The sequence below is a fragment of the Heterodontus francisci genome, chromosome 8 (assembly GCF_036365525.1).
Source record: "Heterodontus francisci isolate sHetFra1 chromosome 8, sHetFra1.hap1, whole genome shotgun sequence".
Taxonomy (NCBI): Eukaryota; Metazoa; Chordata; class Chondrichthyes; order Heterodontiformes; family Heterodontidae; genus Heterodontus; species Heterodontus francisci.
In genome coordinates, this window is record NC_090378.1 from 116,557,404 (window position 1) to 116,583,625 (window position 26,222).

Here is a 26,222-nt window from a genome sequence, read left to right on the forward strand (position 1 = left end):
TTATTATCTACTATTAACTCTCCATTCTCACTCTCTAGAGGACCAACACTCACTTTACTTACTCTTTTCCTTTTTAAATACTGGTAGAAACTCTTGCTATCCATTTTTACATTTCTAGCTAGCTTCCTCTCATACACTAGATAGGGGGACTAGATAATGTTGACCATGACAAGTTCTTTCACCTGGTCCAGAACAGCAGAACCTCAGGACACAGCCTGCAGTTGAAGGGGGGTAAATTCAAACCAAATCAGTGGAAACAGTGGAGAGGGTGGGGATTTTAACGTGGGCCAGAATGTGAGATTGGGTGTGGGTAGGGATGGGAGGGTTAAATGGGCAAGAAGTCCGTGTGCATTGTCTCCAACCTGCTGACCTCCTGGCTTTACTGATGTGGGATATGTTGCGGGCTGCCAAAAGGCGAGATGGTATGTTAAATATGGTAATAAGGATGGGAACCTCAGACTTAAGCTGTTTTGCAAGTTTAACTTGGTGAGACGAGGACAGCCTCGAAGACAAGACAGGTGCCCTTACAGCACACATTGTGGCCCAAGAGGAGCGGGAGTTCTTCCTCTTGGTCCCGCAAGCTACCCCATTAACAGACCATCTCCCCCTTACAACGCTCCCCCTGCTGGGATCAGATCCCCTCCCCCACCATGGGATTGGAGATCAGACCTACCTGGTCCTGTGTCGTCCTCCGGTATGTTCCCCGCCTTACTGAAAGGCAAGCCTATCAATCAGGCTGACCTTCAAACGGGGAACCTGTCAGGGCGAAAAGTTGAACATTCTGGATTTAAAGCCCAGACTCCCAGGTCTCCCATATGCTACCAGAACTGCACCCCCCTCCCCCTATCATGTGACGGCAAGTAAAAGTTCTCCCCATTATTTCACTGAGTCAGTCTATGGAACAGCTCTCTTGGTGGAGGCAGTTAGTATTGATTCAATCAAATGCAGATGAGATTTATTTCAGAAAATATTCTGAGATACAGTATATGAATAATTTGATACTTGATACGTGGTAACTACTGGGGAGGAACATGTGACGTTGAACCCATGGTTCCTAAAGCTCTCCAAATGTCTGGTGTCTGTTGTAGACTGATCGATATAGATTGATTGCTGTGATTAGTCAACAATTCCAATATTGTTACAACATGCGATTACCAGGATGGTAGAAGGAATATTGGCTGGACCTTTTCTCATCCCAAAACATATAACATGATGGGTACAATAAAATCAGCAACCAATACAGCAGCAGCACAATGTGGTACTGACACCAACAAAGGCTACATCTCCGTCAGACATCACAACACAATGCAGCCTGCCTACATTCCAATCTCAGTGGGGTTGCCCTACAATTTGGGGGAAAACCCAAGCAAAAGGGGAAGTGGGGTGAAAAGTCTCCGGAAGAAACAAACGTTGCAAAATAAAAAACTCAAGGGTGGAGGGGGGAGGTTGATTATATTGAGATGGAGGTGATTGTTTCACTGCCACAGACAGAGTTACCTGTGAGTTAGGCTGTTTCCGTTCCTCGTTTTTGCCTGGAGACACACTCCTCGCTCTGTGGCGCTCAGGCACTGTGCAAACGACGCTGCCAGATGGGCTAAACCTGATTAGCAAACACAGCAATAATGGACAGTTTAGTCAGCACAAATATCGGGGAGTGTTGTACATGGAAGGGGCACAGAGACAAAAGACCGTTTTACACCAATGAAAGTATATTCTTAAGTGAGAAACAGTGTTCTCACCGATAAAGAAAAATCAAAGACTCAATGTTATCGGTGCAGTAATTAACCACTACTGCTAGCAATCTCCCGTGACATTGCTCAGAGCCTTCCAGTAAACTGTTGTTTACAAGCTCAGTCCAAGAGACCTTCTAATGACCTTTTTTTCCCCCAAAAAAGACAAATTTCCAGCATCTATGGAATCTTTTTTCAGTTTTAAAACACAAATCCTCATTATTTAACAAAAAAAATGGAAGCACTCGTGACACCTCCACCTTTCGAGGAAGGAAACACCATTTTTAAAAGCATTTTATTACAAAGTATGGAAAAACAGAAGATGAAAAATAAAAAAAAAACATTCATTCTCATTCACTCTTTACCCGCAGATAATACAGTTCTGCTTTGTTCTACCTTTGCACTCAGATAACTCAAAGCAAAATTAGATTCTAGATAAAGCATCTGCAATGACATTAGTTTTGACCGCAATGAGGATAATCTTAAAATGACAAGGTTGCAATAGTAAACACCATTGGAATATTCTGGAATTCTGGTTTTTAAATTTTTCCACAATACTAGGGGATTATGATCAGTATACCAGTGTCTCTGTAGTCGTGGCGGGCATAAACAACAATAAAACTAGGGTTTCTTTTTCCACTGTTGAATATCTTTTTTGGTGTTGATTCAGCATGTTGGAAAAGCATCTCACTGGCCTTTCCATACCTGATTCATTGTCTTGTAACAGGACTGCACCGAGCCCCAGGTCACTAACATCAATTGCTACCCTGAAGGGCTGAGTGAAATTTGGGCAGCCAAACTGCTTCAGTAATCAAAATGGCTTTCAGCCTCTAAAAAGATGTTTGGCACTCTCCTGACCGCACTACCTTGGTTTTCTTTCTGTGTAGCAAATTTGTCAGCGGAGCAGCTATAGTACTAAATTTGGTACAAACTTGTGGTAGAAACCACACATCCCCAAAAACCTCATTATTTCTCACTTAGTCTTAGGGGTAGGGTACTCCACCAATGCATGTACTTTTGCTGTTCCTGGCAACACTTGTCCTTGCCCTTGCCCTATGTGCCCAAGGTAGGTTAGTCTGGCTTTTGCAAATTCACTTTTGGCAAGGTTTATCATAAATTAGCCGATAATAATTTCTTAATAGAGCTTCTAGTTGTTCCAAGTGGTCCTTCCACGTGTCACTGTATACCAGCACATCATCAAGGTAAACCACACAGTTACTGGCTACCACTTGGTTCATTAGTCTCTGAAAAATTGCTGGGGCATTTTTTAGCCCGAATGGCATCACTTGGCATTGGAAAAGACCACCTCGTGTGACAAAGGCTAATATTTATTTCGCTTGGGGTGTTAAAGGAACTTGCCAGTATCCCTTTAACAAATCTATCTTTGTAAGGAACATGGCACTGCCCACTATGTCAATACAGTCTTCCAAGCGAGGAATTGGGTAGGAGTCTGTCTTTGTTACTGCATTAACTTTTCTGTAGCCTATGCAGAGTCTGTTGAACCGTCAGGTTTAGGCGCTAATACCACTGGGGAACTCCGGCTGCTTTGACTGGGTTCAATTAAGTGGTTTTCCAGCATGTATTGGATTTCTGCCTTTACATGAGCCTGTTTCTCTGGACTTAAGCGATAAGGATGCTGTTTTACAGGAAAGGATTCCCCTAGATCCACATCATGTGTGGCTAAGGTTGTACATCCTGGCTTGTCCCTGCAGACTCTTTTAAATGCTGTGAGTAGCTTTGTTAGGTCTTCTCATTGTTCTGCATCTGAATATGAAAGCATAGTGTTACGACCGAGGCAGGAAGAGTGCACTGTTTATTCCCATTCCACTTATCCATGGGTCGCAACATATTTAAATTTTTCCCCAATTACCAATACGGTCAATCCATAGCCTCTATTTTTATCTCAGAATAAAACACACCAACCAGGTGTCTTTAATAAACAACAGAATTATCAATTTATTATAAAACAAGTCTTAACCAGTAATGAAGTAAAGCATAAACCCACAGATTGAAATATTAAAGTTCCCTTTTTACCTTAGACCCTCACACACCGGTTAACTGCAAAAATAAAGGGATTTTTGTTTTGAGAGCTCTATTACAGACGAAAAAAAAACATTTGGGCTGAATACATGCTCATTCTTGAAGAAACAGCAGATGAAATATGTTGTGTTCCAAAACTGACATACAATCTGGCCTCCGAGTACACATAGGCGGGTCACTGGGATCTTTTAGAACAGTTCTTTTCAGGCGGCATTCAGAATTAATTTAGCAGGTGTTACGACCAGGTGAGAAATGTGTCCAAGGGTCTTTAGCTGTCTTTACCTGGTCTTATTGTAACAGGGTTTTATTTTTAAACACACTGTGTTTTGAGCTCCCCTTTTTGTGAATACTTGTTCACAGCTTTCCAATTATAAGACAAAGAAACCAATTCACATATGCTTAGAGGTTTAAAGAAGATGAAATTTTATTAAAACCTACTTAAACTCTAATATGGTTCACACCTACGGATATACGACGTGCCCATGCACACACGATACACACAAGCAAATAGAGACAGAAAAGAGAGGAAAATACAGTAGCGCGGGGTTTGAGGCAATATCAGAAGAGTTTCTTGTTTACTTTGCTTCGAGCTCACTTGATTGTAGGTAGTCTTGCTGTTCGACGGGGCCCAGAGTTCTTCTTAAACTTCGTTCACATAGGAGACCCTTCTCTCTTTGAGGTTCACGTGTTTTCACAAGATTCAGTTCCGTGGGAAAGCGATGGAGGCAGGCAGGACTGGAGAGGAGGTTCTGTTCCAACCGGGGACATACGGCTTTCTGAGTTCAAATCCCCTGTTGGAGGTTCAAATTCCAACAGCCAGCTAATCATGTGACTAAAACTGGTCTGACCACTTCTTCTGTGTTTGTAGATTCTGCTATCTTAGCAGTCAACCTGGAATGCTAGCTCCCCCCACCTTCAATGTCTGGTAATCAAAGTCCATTGTTGGTTGAATGGGTCAGGGCATGGTCCTTTGTTCCAACACTGCCTGTTACCATTCAAATGTCTTTCCAGTCAGGGGCTTGCAATTTTAAGTTTTAATATTCATGTGGCGAATAATGTGTGCCTCAGTCTTGGTAGGTGAGGGGGCTTGCCTGACACAGGCTTTTCTTCAAAGACAGGAGATAAGATGAGTTGACACAGTGGACTTCTCAGGGTCTTTGAGAGAGGTGCTGGAAAGCTGAGCTGGGTTATGGTCATCTCCCCTTCCTTCGAAGTTCTCTCCCTTTTTATACAGTTCAACCCCAACTCAAAACAATTCAAAAATGAAACTGACAACAGGAGGTTAACCTTTTGACCTCCATCAATGTTGACCTGTCACTTCTTTGTAAACAAATTCTCCAGGTGCCCAAAGTTGTCTGTTGTTTATTGAGTTGAAAGTCAGGTATTTTCCGCAGAGGCTTGTTGTTGTTGCTAGAAGTCAGGTGGTTTCTCAGAAAGGCTTGTTTTCCTCACAAGACCTCTCAATGTCCCAAGCCATCTCAAGCGCCGCTGACTCAGTAGTGTGTATAAGCTGGGAATGTTGGCCGCCTCGAGGACTTCTGTGTTGGAGATACGGTCCTGCCACCTGATGCCAAGTATTCTCCGGAGGCAGCGCAGATGGAATGAATTGAGACGTCGCTCTTAGCTGACATACGTTGTCCAGGCCTCGCTGCCATAGAGCAAGGTACTGAGGACACAGGCCTGATACACTTGGACTTTTGTGTTGCCCAAAGTTTCAGCATCAATGGAATCTTTTATCAGTTTTAAAACACAAATCCTCATAAGTTAACAATAAAAAATGGAAACACTCGTACAATATGATCCACTCTACTTAATGCAAAATTTGTTAATTGGAGTTACGGGATAACTCAAGATTGTGCACTACCAGGAGTAGATGCTACTCTCTTCAATTAGCATGAACAACAATGTGATGGACATATTTTAATTAGAAGTTTAAGGTCAAGAACACATCACATCAGCCCCAGTGTACAGTAGAAAGCAAAGGAGACAGTAAAACACAACAATATAGTACAGAAGGAGACCATTCGGCCCATCGTGTTTGATTGCAGTGATTATTATTTAGGATTGTATGAATGTCTCTTTAATGGAGACTGTAAAAACTATGTACTGCACTGTAATGGATACCACATTCAGCGACACACACAAGACCGCACCCGTCCCTTTTATTTAGGGCCATTACTGCATTAGTGAGAGAGGCCAACATGACATGAATTGCAGAAGGGTGTAGGAAGCTTCCAGTTTTCCCTGGGCTAGCCAATTTTGTAAGTTGTTTGCTTACACACTGCATCACGAATATTACAGTAATAGGGCAACTTAAGTAACAAGGTTAGTTTGATTACTGTACATAGTACAGTTCAGTTAAAAAAACAAACAAAATACAAACTTAACAGGTGGTGTTTTTATTAAACAAATCCTTTCTCTCGACTTCCCAAGCTGCTATTTCTGGAAAAGGTGCCACTCCATTATTTGAAAAGAACACAAATAGCACTAACGTTGATTGAGCGTCTGATGCCCAGGATTTCCAGCAATTAAGTGTTGTTATGGTGACAAGTCATCATCTGTGATTCCTAACAGTGTCAAACAAGGTTGTGTTCACCTATTCCAACACACTGCTGGCCGGCCTCCCAACCTCCATAAACTTAAGCTCATCCAAAACTCTACTGTGCATATTCTAACTTGCACCAAATCCCGTTCATCCATCACCTCTGTGCTCGCTGACCTAAACTGGCTCCTGATCCGCCAATGCCTTGATTTTAAAATTTTAACCTGTGTTTCCAAATCCATCTGTGGCCTCGCTCCCTCCCTTTCTCTGTAACCTCCTTCAGCCTTACAAGCCTCTGAGATCTCTACACTCCTCCAGTTCTGGCTTCTTGAGTATCATCGACTTTCGTCACCCCACCGTTAGCAGCTGTGCCTTCAGCAGCCGAGGCCTGAAGCTCTGGAATTCCCTCCCTGAACCTTTCTGCCTTGAAGACACTCCTTAAAACCTACTTCTTTGACCAAGCTTTTGGCCACCTATTCTATTTCTTTACATGGTTCAGTGTCAAAGTTTGCTAGATAATGCTCCTTTGAAGCATCTTGGGACGTTTAGTACATTAAAAGCACGATATAAATGCACGTTGCTGTTGCCCATGCTCCAACCTGGTTTAGCACACTATTTGTTGGGGTATTGCCTGACGCATTTAAGAATGGTGATGGGGGAAATCAATATTCGATGCCGCTACTCAACCTTGAATGTCTGTGGGTTGAAACAAAAGCAAATAAATGCTTGTGACATGCTTTGTTTACAGTACTTGCCTGTGCTCTCGAGGACATCCAGTGATGACGTTACTACTTTGCTTGACCAGCACAGTGCTTTGATCTTACAATTTAAAACAGACTGAAGTCCTGGTCCAGCCCATACCTGGTCATCCAGTCACGCCCTCCTGCAACTCTGATCGATAATGTGACACGCAGACTGCCACAGTTGGTAATAGCGTCACTCACTGGATTGGCAGAGTCAGCTATGGCAAACTTGAGTAGACAGAATCTGGTGGGAACAAGGGGTGGGTGGGCTGCAGACTGAGCTGCAGTCCTCACTGGCCTGCACATGCTGCATTTGCTCTTGGTGCCACATCAAGCAGCTTGACCGATGCTACTTTCTACAATATATTATTAGCACCAAGTGGAAGCTCAGGGTAGCCTAAAAAGTCCTCAAGCATTGCTCTATTGCCGGAATGAGGCCACAATGAGAACAGTCCTGTGCGGTAGTCTGGACAAGTTGTTCGCATCTCCAATTCGAATTCTCAAGGGGCCACCTAGGGTGAACTGCAGTCTGTATTGGTCAACTGGTCAACATGAAAGGGAACCCAAAGATCTTCTACTAGCATGTCTATAGTAAGCGAGTAGTTAACAGGAGGAGTGGGGCCTATTAGGAACAGAGAGGGTAATATATGCTTAGAGGCTCAGGGCAAGGCTAATATATTTAATGACTACTTTGTATCGGTGTTCACTAAGGAAATAGATGCTGACAAAATATCAGTAGAAACAGAGAGAGTAGAGGCAATGGATAGGATCAAAATTGAGAGAGGAGAGGTACTAAAAAGGCTGGCTCTGTTTAGCGTAGATAAGTCACCTGGGCTGGATGGTTTGCATCCCAGATTGCTAAAGGAAGTGGAGATGGAGATAGCAGAAGGGCTTGCCATAATCTTCCAATCTTCCCTGGATACGGGGGAGGTGCTAGAGGATTGGACAGTGGCAACTGTAACACCCTTATTCAAGAAAGGGTGTAAGGACAGTCCAAGCAACCAGAGGCCAGTTAGTTAACATCAGTTGTAGGTAAGGTTCTGGAAACAATAATCAGGTAAAATATCAACAGACACTTAGAGAGGTTTGAGTTAATTAGGGAGAGCCAGCATGGATTTGTAAAAGGCAGATCATGCTTGATAAATCTAATTGAATTTTTTAATGAAGTAACAGAGAAGGTTGGTGAAGAGAATGCGGTAGATGTTGTTTATGTGGATTGTCAAGAAAACATGCTATGCCAAATGAGGATTTTTAATTCATCGGTTGGAAACATACATTAAACTTTTAAAAGAAAGGAAAGCTGGAATATTACAGCCAACTGTTATAAAAACTTTGCCACAGCTAAAAATGGCCACCACCGTTTGCATTTGAACACCTTTCACATTCCAAGACATCAAAGTGGAGACACATGTCTGATTAGCCTTTACCCAAAACAATGGCTTGCCCTATTGATTGAACTACCTGAGCTTGCTTTCATTAGCATGACATTCAAATCCATCTTAGAACGTTAACATTGAAAGGGCGAACCCCTCCAGGTGTAAACATTGACATCATGAAGCCGGAGAGAGATTGAAATTGCTAAACTTGAATCTCTTTAGAAGGTACCAGAGAATATGCAGAGACAGTCATGTGACCGTCTGTCCATCTCTGTGAAAGCTGAGGGTTTCCCCTTGGGCAAGTCAGACAAGCCAGAGACTCAATCTGTGCCGAAGCCAGAGGGGTGTGTCCCTCTCTCCAGAAGACCTGGTGCAGGGCGTGTGAAGCCCAGCTGCCGGCTGCTAAATTCAATACAAAGACCTCATGAAGGAAGCCCTCTGCTCAACTGTCTCCAAGAACAACTATCAATGCAGAACTTCAGGACCACCGATTCAATCAGAAGACCACTAAAGCTGCCAAACACAGACTGTGGAGAGAGAAGCAGAGTTCACATGTCAGGTCAGTGACCTTTCATCAGAAACAGACCTTTCACAGACCTGAAACGTTAACTCTGCTTCTTTCTCCACAGATGCTGCCAGACCTGTTGAGTATTGCCAGTACTTTCTGTTTTTATTTCAGATTTCCAACATCTGCAGTATTTTGCTTTTATGACCACAGACTATGTATTATTTTTTTTTGTTCTGGACTCTAATCCAATCCAAATCTATTCCTCATCTATTTGTGCGTGTGAGATTCTTGTGTGTGCGTGTGTTAAAGTGTAATGTTATTATTTTATTTATATCGGGTTTATATTTTTAAGTATAGTAAACTCACTTGTTCAAACTCAAGAAAACCTGTCCGATTGGTTCTTTTACAATCACAACCAAGATAAATGGTAAAACACTCACTGAAGTAGTAAGCACATCCACTGTTTAAAAAGGATTTATCCTTATTGCAGTCAAATAAGAGGAAGGACAAGAGGGGAGCCTTGTGACCCCCTCCTCACCTGATCATTACAGGATTTTAAGAAAGCATTTGATAAGATACCACATAAAAGGCTAGTTAACAAAATTGAGGCTCAAGGAATAGAAGATTCGATGTTCAATTGGATAAAAAAATTGGCTTAAGGACAGAAAACAGCAAGTCATAGTAAATGGTTGCTTCTCAGACTGGAGGATGGTCGATAGTGGTGTTCCCCAACGGTCAGTGCTAGGACCACTGTTTTTTATGATATATAAATGGCTTGGATCTTGCAATACAGAGTAGAATCGCAAAATTTGCTGATGACACCAAGCTTGGAGGTGTAGCGAACAGCGAGGATGCTTACAAACTGCCTGCAACAGGATACTCTAGCAGAATGGGCAGGAAGGTGGCAGATGGAATTTAATACTGACAAGTGTGAGGTGATGCATTTTGGAAGAAGTAATAGGGAGGAGCAATATATACTTAATGTTACAGTTCTAAAGAGTGTGCAGGAACAGAGGGACCTGGGGGTTCATGTGCAATGATCATTGAAAGCAGCAGGACATATTGAGAGGGTGGTTAGTAAAGCATATAGGATCTTGGGCTTCATAAATAGAGGCATTGGGTACAAAAGCAGGGAGATTGTGCTGAACCTTTATAAAGCTCTGGTTCGGCCCCAACTGAGTATTGTATCCAGTTCTGGTCACCACACTTCAGGAAGGAATGTGAGGCTCCTTGAGAGGGTGCAGAGGAGATTTACCAGAATGGTTCCAGGGATGGAGAATTTTAGTTACAAGGCTAGTTTGGAAACAATAATAAAAAAAAACATCAATCCGGCAGACCCCATCATACCTGAGACATGCTGCTCCATTTACTGTGGGAGCGTACCCGGGAACATATGAGCAAACAAACTTGGAGCAGGAGTAGGCTATTCGGCCCCTCGATCCTGCTCTGCCATTCTGCAAGTATCTTTCTGATCTGTTTGTGGACTCAACTCCACTTTCCTGCCTACCCCCGATACCCTTTGAGCCCTTTGTTTGTTTTACAGGAAAACATTCAATGATGCTGCCTCTACTGCTCTCCGGGAAGAGAGCTCCACAGACTCATGACCCTCAGAAAAAATTTCTCCTCATCTCTATCTTAAATGGGAGGCCCCTTATTTTTAAACAGTGACCCCTAATTCTAGTCTCTCCCGCAAGGGAAACATCCCATCAACATCCACCCTGTCAAGTTCCATCAGTATCTTATATGTTTCAATAAGATCACCTCTCATCCTTCTAAACGGCGATGAATACAGACCCAACCTATCCCATCTTTCCTCTTAAGCTAACCCTCTGATCCCAGGAATCAGTTGAACGAACCTTCTCTGAACTGCTTCCAATGCAAATGCCTTTCTTAAGTAAGGAGACCAAAACTGTACACAAAATTCTCTAGATGTGGTCTCACCAATGCCCTATACAACTGCAGTAAAACATCTCTACTTTCATATTCCATTCCCCTTGCAATAAGCGACAACATTGCACTTGTCTTCTTAATCACTTGCTGTATCCACACACTAACTTTTTGTGTTTCGTGTACTAGGATACCCAGATCCCTCTGCAGCTCAGAGTTCTGCAATCTCTCTCCTGTTAAATATGTTGCTTTTTTATTCTTCCTGCCAAAGTGGACAAGTTCACATTTTCCCACATTATACTCCATCTGCCAAATCTTTGCCCACTCGCTTAACCACCTATCTATATCCCTTTGCAGACTCCTTATGTCCTCTTCACAACTTACTCTCCTACCTATCTTTGTGTTATCAGCAAATTTAGCAACCATACATTCTGTCCCTTCATCCAAGTCATTGATATAGACTGTAAATAATTGAGGCCTTAGCACTGACCCCTGTGGCACTCCACCAATGACAGCTTGCCAACCTGAAAACAACCCATTTATGCCTATTTTCTGTTTCCTGTTAGCTAACCAATCCTCTATCCATGCTAATATCTTACCCTCTATACCATGGGCTCTTATTTTGTTTGGTAACCTTTGATGTGGCACCTTGTCAAATGCCTTCTGGAAATCCAAGTACACCACATCTACAGGTTCCACGTTGCTTGTTACTTCCTCAAAGAATGCTAATAAATTAGTCAAATACGATTTGCCTTTCACAAAACCATGTTAACTCTGCCTGATTGCATTGAGATTTTCTAAATGACCTGCTATAACCTTCTTAATAATAGATTCCACTATTTTCCCTATGACAGATGTCCAGCTAACTGCCCTGTAGTTTCCTGCTTTCCCTCTTCCACCTTTTTAATATTTTCCAATATGATGGGACCTTTCCAGAATGCAGGAATTTTTGGAAGATTAAAACCATACATCCACTATCTCAGCAGCCATTCTTTTAAGACCCAAGGATGAAGACCATCAGGACCTAGGACCTGTCAGCTTTTACTTCAAATTAATTTCTTAGTATTGTTACAAGCTTTACTTTCGTACTAAAATCTTAGACTTTTGTGTGTTTTAAAAAATTGTAAACAGGATTTACAGTAGACTTGGACACTTGCAAATGGCTGGAAATTCTGGATGTTGACTTTTTATGCAAAAATAAGGGAAGCAAGCAGTTTCAAGGAAACAGCAAAGGGGTTTTGACCTCCTTTGAGTGAAAAGGAGACACTCTATCTGGTCATGTGATTAGCTCAGAAGGTTTTTTTCACTTTGGACACTTTTAAAAACCAGTGAATTGGACAAAGAGCGGCCATTTGAAATCTTGCTTTGACCTGCCTGGAACAAGAGAGGAAGACCCAGAAATGTGTTAACTCTCCCTGTAAAGGAAGACTTGCATCTTTTGAAAAGACATCACGCATTGGAAAGGTGGCACATTCTTATTGCCTCCAGTCTCTGAAGAAATCCGACATCCAGAGTGGTTCCTGTTTCCTCCTGTGCTTTGGGAAACCCTGGAATGTACAGAAAGCTTCGAATGCTAGACTGCTGCTTTTAGAAACCCAAGCAGACCGGTTGCTGCACCCTTGCTGAAAGACCTGTGTGACATCTGCTGCGGACAAATTGCCTTGAAAGCCTACCCATCACAGACTGTTCACCAAACTCACCTGGAGAGACTTCGAGTGGCATCTGACTATTCGACTCTGGGACAACTCACCATACCGAAAACATCCTAGCAGAACGTGATAAACTCAATCATTATTTTTCCTTTTTATTCCTAAGAAACAGCCATAAACCATAAATCCTTTTTTCTGGAACTGAAGACCCATTGAAAACATGAACCCCAAGAGAGAAAAGTCTCCTACAGTGAACAAGGTTTAAAAAGAATACTGGGTCCCAACGGAAATAAAGATCTACCTATAAGCAAGGATTACAGCTCAAAGCACAGTAACAAAAACCCCTCTTCAGAGATTGCCTCAAACCTCTCTATATTTTTTCTTCTGCTCTTTTCGGTCTCGATTTGCATGTGCATCTTGCAGATGCATGCTAGTGTGGGGTGCAGCGTGTATCCATAGGCGTTAACCGGATTAGAGTTTACGTTTTAATAAATTTCACTTTTCTTCTTCAAAACTAAGAAAACCTGTTTATGCTCATTTCTTTGCCTTATAATTGGAAAGCGGTGAACAAGGATTCATCAACGGGGAGCTCAAAACACAGTGTGTTTAAAAATTAAACCCTGTTATAACAAGACCAGGTGAAAGCTAAAAGGGAGCCCTAGACACCTTTCTCACCTGTTCGTAACAATTGTCAGAGGTAAAATTGGCACTACAAACAGATAGCCAAGTATCTGAAACTTTCCTTGGGGATTTAGATAATCCAAATGAGATGTTTAACAACCATATGAGTTAGGAGCAGAAGGAGGCCATTCACTTTTATTTTCAATTCCTCTCGTAATAAAGCATTCCATTAGTCTTCTTTATTACTTGCTGTACCTGCATACTAACGTTTTGTGACTCATGCACTAGAACACCTAGATCCTTCTGCATCTAAGAATTCTGCAGTAGTTCCCCATCTAAGAAATACTCTGCTTTTTTATTCTTCCTGCCAAAGTGAACAACTTCACATTTTCCCACATTATACGCCATCTGCCAGATTTTTGCCCACTCACTCAACCTATCTATATCGGTCTGCAAGCTCCTTAAGTCCTCTTCCAACATACTTTCCTACCTATCTTTGTGTTATCTGTAAATTTAGCTACCATGCCATCGCTTCCCTCATCTAAGTCATTGAAATAAGTTGTGAAAAGTTGAGGCCCCAGACCCTTGTGGGACTCCACTCGTCACATCCTGCCAATCAGAAAAGGACCCATTTATGTATACTCTCTTTTTTCTGCCAGCCAGCCAATGTTCTATCCATGCTAATATATTACCCCCGATACCACGAGCTCTTACTTTACGCAATAACCTTTTATGTGCAACCTTATCAAATACCTTTTGGAAATCCAAGTACAGTATGTCAACAGATTCCACTACATCCACAGCGCATGTTACTCCTTCAAAGAAAAGCACTCCAATAAATTGGTTAAACATGATTTCCCTTTCACAAAACCATGCTGACTATTCCCGATTACCTTGCATTTTTCTAAGTGCCCAGCTATAGCCTCCTTAATGATCGATTCTAACACCTTCCTCATGACAGATGTCAAGCTAACTGGCCTACAGTTCCCTGTTTTCTGCCTCCCTCCGCTTCTTGAATACAGGGATTATATTTGCTACTTTCCAGTCTGATCGAACCTTTCCAGAAACTAGAGAATTTTGAAAAATTAACACCAAAACATATACTGTCTCATTAGCCACCTCTTTTAAGACCCCAGGATGAAGCCCATCAGGACCCGGGGACTCCATCAGATTGCTCAGTACCACTTCCCTAGTGATTGCAATTTCACCAAGTTCCTCTCTTCTTTCCACCTCCTGATTTACAGCTATTACGGGAGTGTTTTTTTGTATCCTCTTCCGTGCAGACAGAATCAAATCTTATCTAAATGCAGCACAACATGCTGATCCAGAGTTACACAGAATAGCACAGTCGGCTCTGACAGAAGCAGAGGCAAAAGGAGTTCCAGAAGGCTATTATGTTGAAGACGGGGTTCTGCGGAGGAAATAGAGACCACCTCATAGACCTGCGGATGAAGATTGGACGGTTGTTCGACAGGTAGTGGTACTACCTAAATATCGCCAGGAATCATTAAGGTTAGCACAAAACATTTCTCTAGCAGGACATATGGGGATCCAAAAGACCAAATCACGTATAAGTCAACATTATTTCTGGCCAGGCCTTACAAAGGACGTGGTGCAATTTTGTAGGACATGCCATACGTGCCAAAAGGTGGGAAAACTGCAACCTACCATAAAACCGGCACCACTAATTCCAATACCAGTTACTGAGGAACCATTTGGTAAGGTATCTGTAGACTGCATAGGACCTTTGCCAAAAACAAAAGTGGGACATCAGTATATACTCACCATCATGAATATGGCTTCTCGATTTCCAGAGGCCATTCCTTTGAGGACAATTATTGCTAAAGTAGTAGTAGAGAAGTTAACCCAATTCTTTATGAGATATGGATTACCACTTGAAGATCAATCAGATTAAGGCTCCAATTTTATGTCCATGATATTTCAAGAAGTCTGGGCAATTTAGGTGTCAAACAGTTCAAATCTGCAACATATCACCACAGACACAGGGAGCTTTAGAAAGGTACCATCAAACTCTCAAAACAATGATTAAAGCATACTGTCATGAATATACCCATGATTGGGATAAAGGGCTAGACTTTCTTTTATTTGCCACTAGAGATTCACCGAATGAGTCTACAGGTTTTAGTCCTTTTGAATTGGTTTACGAACATGAAATAAGAGATCCTCTAAAACTCAAAGACATGTTCTTAGAACAAAGGAACGAATCTTAAGTACTAGACTATGTATCCGTGTTACGGGAAAGGCTCACTAAAGCTTGCAATGTGGCTCAGGAACACGTTAAAGCATCCCAAAGCACTATGGAACAATGCACAGACAAGAATGCAAAGACCCGAACATTTCATAGGAAAATAGGAATAGGAGTAGGCCATTCAGCCCCTCGAGCCTGTCCCGCCATTCAATGAGATCATGGTTGATCCGCAGTCTAACTCCATATACCTGCCTTTGGCCCATATCCCTTAATATCTTTGATAAACAAAAATCAATCTCAGATTGAAAATTAACAACTGTTCTAGCTTCAACTGCTGTTTGTGGAAGAGTTTTCCAAACCTCTACCAACCCTTTGTGTGAAGAAGTGCTTCCTAACATCTCTCCTGAACGGTCTGGTCCTAATTTTTAGACTATTCCCCCTAGTTTTAGAATCTCCAACCAGTAGAAATAGTTTATCTTTATCTTTTCCTGTTAATATCTTGAAGACTTCGATCAGATCACCCCTTAACCTTCTAAATTCTAGCGAAAACAGGCCTAATTTGTGTAATCTCTCCTCGTAACTTAACCCCTGTAGTCCAGATATCATTCTTGTAAATCTGCGTTGCACTCCCTCCAAGGCCAATATATCCTTCCTAAGGTATGGTGCCCAGAATTGCTCACAGTACTCCAAGTGGGGTCTAACCAGGGTTTTGTACAGCTGCAGCATAACCTCTGTGTCTTTATACGCCAATCCTCTAGATATAAAGGCTAGCATTCCATTAGCCTTTTTGATTATTTTCTGCACTTGCTCGTGGCATTTTAAAGATCTATGCACCTGAACCCCCAAGTCTCTTTAGATATCCACTGTACTTAACCTCTTCCCATTTAGGAGGTACCCTGCCCTATCCTTTTTTGGTCCAAAATGGATAATCACACACTTGCCCACATTGAAATCCATTTGCCACAGTTTTGCCCACTCACCTAGTCTGTCAATATCTCTTTGCAATTTTATGCCATCATCAAGACTGTCTACAATGCCGCCTAACTGTGTATCATCAGCAAATTTGGATATATGACTTACTATGCCATCATCCAAGTCGTTAATGAATAATTGAGGCCCCAATACAGATCCCTGTGGGACACCACTAATCACATCCTGCCAATCGGAGTACTAATCAGCCAATCTGTCGCCGACCACTCAACCAACTTCCTAACTATGTCAATAATTTGCCCTCAACTCTGTGGGCTTCTACTTTAGTTAACAGTCTCTTAACGTGGGACTTTATCAAATGCCTTCTGGAAGTTCATATAAATAACATTCATAGACATTCCCCTGTCCACTACCTTAGTCACCTTTTCAAAAACCAGGCAATGAAGTATTAGTATTAATTCCTTTACAGGATGAACCATTAAAAGTAGTGTTCTGGGGTCCATATAAAGTGACCAAAAGAGTGGGTAAGGTAAATTACATGACTGACACCCCGATCACCGGAAGAAGAATCGGCTGCGGCAAAACAATATGTTAAAGCAAAATTAACACAGGGAGGAGGATAAGCCCATACAGATATGTCAGGTAAAGAATGAAACGGACAGCGAGGATAAGGCAGCAGGCCTACATAATTCTCAAATTGAACCTCCTACGATCCGGTTAACTGATAGTGAATGCTTAGGAATATTGGACAACAGGCTTTCGTACTTAGTACCAAGAACATCAAACAAAGCTATTTACAGCATTTGAAAGAGTGTGCAGGGATAAGCCAGGAGGTACAGCTGTGACAGTGCACCCGAGACACACTGGCCCATTTAATGAGACAATATACCCGAGACTCCTTTATACTCCTATAATGGTGATTTCAGTGTCCGTGAGGGCTCCTGAGTCGCACCAGATAATGTTTAACACAGAGCTAATAAAAACAAGAAATGCTGGAACCACTCAGCAGGTCTGGCAGCATCTGTGGAAAGAGAAGCAGAGTTAACGTTTCGGGTCAGTGACCCTTCTTCGGAACTGACAAATATTAAAAATGTGAAAGGTTATAAGCAAGTGAGGTGGGGGTTGGGCAAGAGATAACAAAGGAGAAGGTGCAGATTGGACAAGGCCACATAGCTGACCAAAAGGTCATGGAGCAAAGGCAAACAATATGTTAATGGTGTGTTGAAAGACAAAGCATTAGTACAGATTAGGTGTTAACGGACTGAATACTGAACAGCAGCAAGTGCAAACATGAAAAAAAACAGTGGGTAAGCAAACTGAACAAACTAAGATGAAATGAAATAAATGCATAGCGGCGCCTCATCAGATCCCTTTCCTATCCTGAGTGGCGTGAAACAGGGCTGTGTTCTCGCACCGACACTGTTTGGGATCATCTTCTCCCTGCTGTTCTCACATGCGTTCAAGTCTTCAGAAGAAGGAATTTTCCTCCACACAAGATCAGCTAGTAGGTTGTTCAACCTTGCCTGTCTAAGAGCGAAGACCAAAGTACGGAAAGTCCTCATCAGGGAACTCCTCTTTGCTGACGATGCTGCATTATTGCGGCTGCCTGCAATGAATTTGGCCTAACCATCAGCCTCAAGAAAACCAGCATCATGGGACAGGACATCAGAAATGCTCCATCCATCAATATCGGCGACCACGCTCTGGAAGTGGTTCAAGAGTTCACCTACCGAGGCTAAACTATCACCAGTAACCTGTCTCTCGATGCAGAAATCAACAAGCGTGTGAGAAAGGTTTCCACTGCTATGTCCAGACTGCCCAAGAGAGTGCGGGAAAATGGCACACTGACACGGAACACAAAAGTCAGAGTGTATCAAGCCTGTGTCCTCAGTACCTTGCTCTATGGCAGTGAGGCCTGGACAACGCATGTCAGCCAAGAGCGACAGCTCAATTCACTCCATCTTCGCTGCCTCCGGTTAACCCTTGGCATCAGGTGGCAGGACCGTATCTCCTGTCACAGAAGTCCTCGAGGCGGCCAACATCCCCAGCATATACACCCTACTGAGTCAGCGGCGCTTGAGATGGCTTGGCCATGTGAGCCGCATGGAAGATGGCAGGATCCCCAAGGACACATTGTACAGCGAGCTCGTCACTGGTATCAGACCCACCGGCCGTCCATGTCTCCGTTATAAAGACGTCTGCAAACGCGACATGAAATCGTGTGACATTGATCACAAGTCGTGGGAGTCAGTTGCCAGCATTCGCCAGAGCTGGCGGGCAGCCATAAAGACAGGGCTAAATTGTGGCGAGTCGAAGAGACTTAGTAGTTGGCAGGAAAAAAGACAGAGGCGCAAGGGGAGAGCCAACTGTGCAACAGCCCCAACAAACAAATTTCTCTGCAGCACCTGTGGAAGAGCCTGTCACTCCAGAATTGGCCTTTATAGCCACTCCAGGCGCTGCTTCACAAACCACTGACCACCTCCAGGCGCGTATCCATTGTCTCTCGAGATAAGGAGGCCCAAAAGAAAGAATATCCGAGACACACTGCTCCAATGACTGCGACAGTATTTCCCAGACACACTGCTCCATTTATTTTGACAGTATATCCCAGACACACAGCTCCATTTATTTTGACAGTATATCCCAGACACACTGCTCCATTTACTGTGACAGTATATCCCAGACACACTGCTCCATTTACTGTGACAGTATATCCCAGACACACCGCTCCAATGACTGCGACAGTATTTCCCAGACACACTGCTCCATTTATTTTGACAGTATATCCCAGACACACTGCTTCATTTACTGCGACAGTATATCCCTGACACACTGCTCCATTTATTGCGACAGTATATCCCAGACACACTGTTCCATTTATTGCGACAGTATATCCCAGACACACTGCTTCATTTACTGCGACAGTATATCCCAGACACACTTCTTCATTTACTGTGACAGTATATCCCAGACACACTGCTCCATTTACTGCGACAGTATATCCCTGACACACTACTCCATTTATTGCGACAGTATATCCCAGACACACTGCTCCATTTACTGTGACAGTATATCCCAGACACACTGCTCCAATGACTGCGACAGTATATCCCAGACACACTGCTCCAAATACTGTGACAGTATATCCCTGACACACTGCTCCATTTATTTTGACAGTATATCCCAGACACACTGCTCCATTTACTGTGACAGTATATCCGAGAAACACTGCTGCAATGACTGCGACAGTATTTCCCAGACACACTGCTCCATTTATTTGGACAGTATATCCCAGACACACTGCTTCATTTACTGCGACAGTATATCCCTGATACACTGCTCCATTTATTGCGACAGTATATCCCAGACACACAGTTCCATTTATTGCGACAGAAAATCCCAGACACACTGCTTCATTTACTGCGACAGTATATCCCAGACACACTGCTCCAATTACTGTGACAGTATATCCCTGACACACTGCTCCATTTATTTTGACAGTATATCCCAGACACACTGCTCCATTTACTGTGACAGAATAACCCTGACACACTGCTCCATTTATTTTGACAGCATATCCCAGACACACTGCTCCATTTACTGTGACAGTATATCCCTGACAGACTGCTCCATTTACTGTGACAGTATATCCCTGACACACTGCTCCATTTATTTTGACAGTATATCCCAGACACACTGCTCCATTTACTGTGACAGTATATCCGAGACACACTGCTCCATTTATTTTGACAGCATATCCCAGACACACTGCTCCATTTACTGTGACAGTATATCCCAGACACACTGCTCCATTTATTTTGACAGTATATCCCTGACACACTGCTCCATTTATTTTGACAGCATATCCTAGACACACTGCTCCATTTACTGTGACAGTATTTCCCAGACACACTGCTCCATTTACTGTGACAGTATATCCGAGACACACTGCTCCAATGACTTCGACAGTATTTCCCAGACACACTGCTCCATTTATTTTGACAGTATATCCGAGACACACTGCTCCATTTACTGTGACAGTATATCCCAGACACACTGCTCCATTTACTGTGACAGTATATCCCAGACACACTGCTCCATTTACTGTGACAGTATATCCCAGACACACTGCTCCATTTACTGCGACAGTATATCCGAGACACACTGCTCCAATGACTGCGACAGTATATCCCAGACACACTGCTCCATTTACTGTGACAGTATATCCGAGACACACTGCTCCAATGACTGCGACAGTATTTCCCAGACACACTGCGCCATTTATTTTGACAGTAAATCCCAGACACACTGCTCCATTTACTGTGACAGTATATCCGAGACACACTGCTCCAATGACTGCGACAGTATTTCCCAGACACACTGCTCCATTTATTTTGACAGTATATCCCAGACACACTGCTCCATTTACTGTGACAGTATATCCCAGACACACTGCTCCATTTACTGTGACAGTATATCCGAGACACACTGCTCCAATGACTGCGACAGTATTTCCCAGACACACTGCTCCATTTATTTTGACAGTATATGCGAGACACACTGCTCCAATGACTGTGACAGTATATCCCAGACACACTGCTCCATTTACTGTGACAGTATATCCGAGACACACTGCTCCATTTATTTTGACAGTATATCCCAGACACACTGCTCCATTTATTTTGACAGTATATCCCAGACACACTGCTCCATTTACTGTGACAGTATATCCCAGACACACTGCTCCATTTATTTTGACAGTATATCCCAGACACACTGCTCCATTTATTTTGACAGCATATCCCAGACACACTGCTCCATTTACTGTGACAGTATATCCGAGACACACTGCTCCATTTATTTTGACAGCATATCCCAGACACACTGCTCCATTTACTGTGACAGTATATCCCAGACACACTGCTCCATTTACTGTGACAGTATATCCCAGACACACTGCTCCATTTATTTTGACAGCATATCCCAGACACACTGCACCATTTACTGTGACAGTATATCCATGACACACTGCTCCATTTACTGTGACAGTATATCCCTGACACACTGCTCCATTTACTGTGACAGTATATCCCAGACACACTGCTCCATTTATTTTGACAGTATATCCCAGACACACTGCTCCATTTATTTTGACAGTATATCCCAGACACACTGCTCCATTGACTGTGACAGTATATCCCAGACACACTGCTCCAATGACTGCGACAGTATTTCCCAGACACACTGCTCCATTTACTGTGACAGTATATCCGAGACACACTGCTCCAATGACTTCAACAGTATTTCCCAGACACACTGCTCCATTTACTGTGACAGTATATCCCAGACACACTGCTCCATTTACTGTGACAGTATATCCCAGACACACTGCTCCATTTACTGTGACAGTATATCCCAGACACACTGCTCCATTTACTGTGACAGTATATCCGAGACACACTGCTCCAATGACTGCGACAGTATATCCCAGACACACTGCTCCATTTACTGTGACAGTATATCCCAGACACACTGCTCCATTTACTGTGACAGTATATCCCAGACACACTGCTCCATTTACTGTGACAGTATATCCGAGACACACTGCTCCAATGACTGCGACAGTATATCCCAGACACACTGCTCCATTTACTGTGACAGTATATCCGAGACACACTGCTCCAATGACTGCGACAGTATTTCCCAGACACACTGCTCCATTTATTTTGACAGTATTTCCCAGACACACTGCTCCATTTATTTTGACAGTAAATCCCAGACACACTGCTCCATTTACTGTGACAGTATATCCCAGACACACTGCTCCAATGACTGCGACAGTATTTCCCAGACACACTGCTCCATTTATTTTGACAGTATATCCCAGACACACTGCTCCATTTACTGTGACAGTATATCCCAGACACACTGCTCCATTTACTGTGACAGTATATCCGAGACACACTGCTCCAATGACTGCGACAGTATTTCCCAGACACACTGCTCCATTTATTTTGACAGTATATGCGAGACACACTGCTCCAATGACTGTGACAGTATATCCCAGACACACTGATCCATTTACTGTGACAGTATATCCGAGACACACTGCTCCATTTATTTTGACAGTATATCCCAGACACACTGCTCCATTTATTTTGACAGTATATCCCAGACACACTGCTCCATTTACTGTGACAGTATATCCCAGACACACTGCTCCATTTATTTTGACAGCATATCCCAGACACACTGCTCCAATGACTGTGACAGTATAACCCAGACACACTGCTCCATTTACTGTGACAGTATATCCCAGACACACTGCTCCATTTATTTTGACAGCATATCCCAGACACACTGCTCCATTTACTGTGACAGTATATCCCAGACACACTGCTCCATTTACTGTGACAGTATATCCGAGACACACTGCTCCATTTACTGTGACAGTATATCCGAGACACACTGCTCCATTTATTTTGACAGTATATCCCAGACACACTGCTCCATTTATTTTGACAGTATATCCCAGACACACTGCTCCATTTACTGTGACAGTATATCCCAGACACACTGCTCCATTTATTTTGACAGTATATCCCAGACACACTGCTCCATTTATTTTGACAGCATATCCCAGACACACTGCTCCATTTACTGTGACAGTATATCCCAGACACACTGCTCCATTTATTTTGACAGTATATCCCAGACACACTTCTCCATTTATTTTGACAGCATATCCCAGACACACTGCTCCATTTACTGTGACAGTATATCCCAGACACACTGCTCCATTTACTGTGACAGTATATCCGAGACACACTGCTCCATTTACTGTGACAGTATATCCGAGACACACTGCTCCATTTATTTTGACAGTATATCCCAGACACACTGCTCCATTTATTTTGACAGTATATCCCAGACACACTGCTCCATTTACTGTGACAGTATATCCCAGACACACTGCTCCATTTACTGTGACAGTATATCCGAGACACACTGCTCCATTTACTGTGACAGTATATCCGAGACACACTGCTCCATTTATTTTGACAGTATATCCCAGACACACTGCTCCATTTATTTTGACAGTATATCCCAGACACACTGCTCCATTTACTGTGACAGTATATCCCAGACACACTGCTCCATTTATTTTGACAGTATATCCCAGACACACTGCTCCATTTATTTTGACAGCATATCCCAGACACACTGCTCCATTTACTGTGACAGTATATCCGAGACACACTGCTCCATTTATTTTGACAGCATATCCCAGACACACTGCTCCATTTACTGTGACAGTATATCCCAGACACACTGCTCCATTTATTTTGACAGTATATCCCAGACACACTGCTCCATTTATTTTGACAGCACATCCCAGACACACTGCTCCATTTACTGTGACAGTATATCCCAGACACACTGCTCCATTTACTGTGACAGTATATCCGAGACACACTGCTCCATTTACTGTGACAGTATATCCGAGACACACTGCTCCATTTATTTTGACAGTATATCCCAGACACACTGCTCCATTTATTTTGACAGTATATCCCAGACACACTGCTCCATTTACTGTGACAGTATATCCCAGACACACTGCTCCATTTATTTTGACAGTATATCCCAGACACACTGCTCCATTTATTTTGACAGCATATCCCAGACACACTGCTCCATTTACTGTGACAGTATATCCGAGACACACTGCTCCATTTATTTTGACAGCATATCCCAGACACACTGCTCCATTTACTGTGACAGTATATCCCAGACACACTGCTCCATTTACTGTGACAGTATATCCCAGACACACTGCTCCATTTATTTTGACAGCATATCCCAGACACACTGCACCATTTACTGTGACAGTATATCCATGACACACTGCTCCATTTACTGTGACAGTATATCCCTGACACACTGCTCCATTTACTGTGACAGTATATCCCAGACACACTGCTCCATTTATTTTGACAGTATATCCCAGACACACTGCTCCATTTATTTTGACAGTATATCCCAGACACACTGCTCCATTGACTGTGACAGTATATCCCAGACACACTGCTCCATTTATTTTGACAGTATATCCCAGACACACTGCTCCATTGACTGTGACAGTATATCCCAGACACACTGCTCCAATGACTGCGACAGTATTTCCCAGACACACTGCTCCATTTACTGTGACAGTATATCCGAGACACACTGCTCCAATGACTTCAACAGTATTTCCCAGACACACTGCTCCATTTACTGTGACAGTATATCCGAGACACACTGCTCCATTTACTGTGACAGTATATCCCAGACACACTGCTCCATTTACTGTGACAGTATATCCCAGACACACTGCTCCATTTACTGTGACAGTATATCCGAGACACACTGCTCCAATGACTGCGACAGTATATCCCAGACACACTGCTCCATTTACTGTGACAGTATATCCCAGACACACTGCTCCATTTACTGTGACAGTATATCCCAGACACACTGCTCCATTTACTGTGACAGTATATCCGAGACACACTGCTCCAATGACTGCGACAGTATATCCCAGACACACTGCTCCATTTACTGTGACAGTATATCCGAGACACACTGCTCCAATGACTGCGACAGTATTTCCCAGACACACTGCTCCATTTATTTTGACAGTATTTCCCAGACACACTGCTCCATTTATTTTGACAGTAAATCCCAGACACACTGCTCCATTTACTGTGACAGTATATCCCAGACACACTGCTCCAATGACTGCGACAGTATTTCCCAGACACACTGCTCCATTTATTTTGACAGTATATCCCAGACACACTGCTCCATTTACTGTGACAGTATATCCCAGACACACTGCTCCATTTACTGTGACAGTATATCCGAGACACACTGCTCCAATGACTGCGACAGTATTTCCCAGACACACTGCTCCATTTATTTAGACAGTATATGCGAGACACACTGCTCCAATGACTGTGACAGTATATCCCAGACACACTGCTCCATTTACTGTGACAGTATATCCGAGACACACTGCTCCATTTATTTTGACAGTATATCCCAGACACACTGCTCCATTTATTTTGACAGTATATCCCAGACACACTGCTCCATTTACTGTGACAGTATATCCCAGACACACTGCTCCATTTATTTTGACAGCATATCCCAGACACACTGCTCCAATGACTGTGACAGTATAACCCAGACACACTGCTCCATTTACTGTGACAGTATATCCCAGACACACTGCTCCATTTATTTTGACAGCATATCCCAGACACACTGCTCCATTTACTGTGACAGTATATCCCAGACACACTGCTCCATTTTTTCTTTTGGGCCTCCTTATCTCGAGAGACAATGGATACGCGCCTGGAGGTGGTCAGTGGTTTGTGAAGCAGCGCCTGGAGTGGCTATAAAGGCCAATTCTGGAGTGACAGGCTCTTCCACAGGTGCTGCAGAGAAATTTGTTTGTTGGGGCTGTTGCACAGTTGGCTCTCCCCTTGCGCCTCTGTCTTTTTTCCTGCCAACTACTAAGTCTCTTCGACTCGCCACAATTTAGCCCTGTCTTTATGGCTGCCCGCCAGCTCTGGCGAATGCTGGCAACTGACTCCCACGACTTGTGATCAATGTCACACAATTTCATGTCGCGTTTGCAGACGTCTTTATAACGGAGACATGGACGGCCGGTGGGTCTGATACCAGTGGCGAGCTCGCTGTACAATGTGTCTTTGGGGATCCTGCCATCTTCCATGCGGCTCACATGGCCAAGCCATCTCAAGCGCCGCTGACTCAGTAGTGTGTATAAGCTGGGGATGTTGGCCGCTTCAAGGACTTCTGTGTTGGAGATATAGTCCTGCCACCTGATGCCAAGTATTCTCCGAAGGCAGCGAAGATGGAATGAATTGAGACGTCGCTCTTGGCTGGCATACGTTGTCCAGGCCTCGCTGCCGTAGA

General features: G+C 43.2%; 1 protein-coding gene across 1 annotated transcript in view; it reads right to left on the minus strand.

Moving 5' to 3' along the window:
* Positions 1-26,222, minus strand: part of LOC137373090 (zinc finger and BTB domain-containing protein 37-like) — a 330,618-nt gene that overhangs the window by 22,946 nt on the left and 281,450 nt on the right. Inside the window, exon 3 of the mRNA XM_068037958.1 lies at positions 1,498-1,600. Coding sequence (XP_067894059.1) covers positions 1,498-1,600 — 103 coding nt within the window. The remainder of the gene's footprint in view (positions 1-1,497; positions 1,601-26,222) is intronic.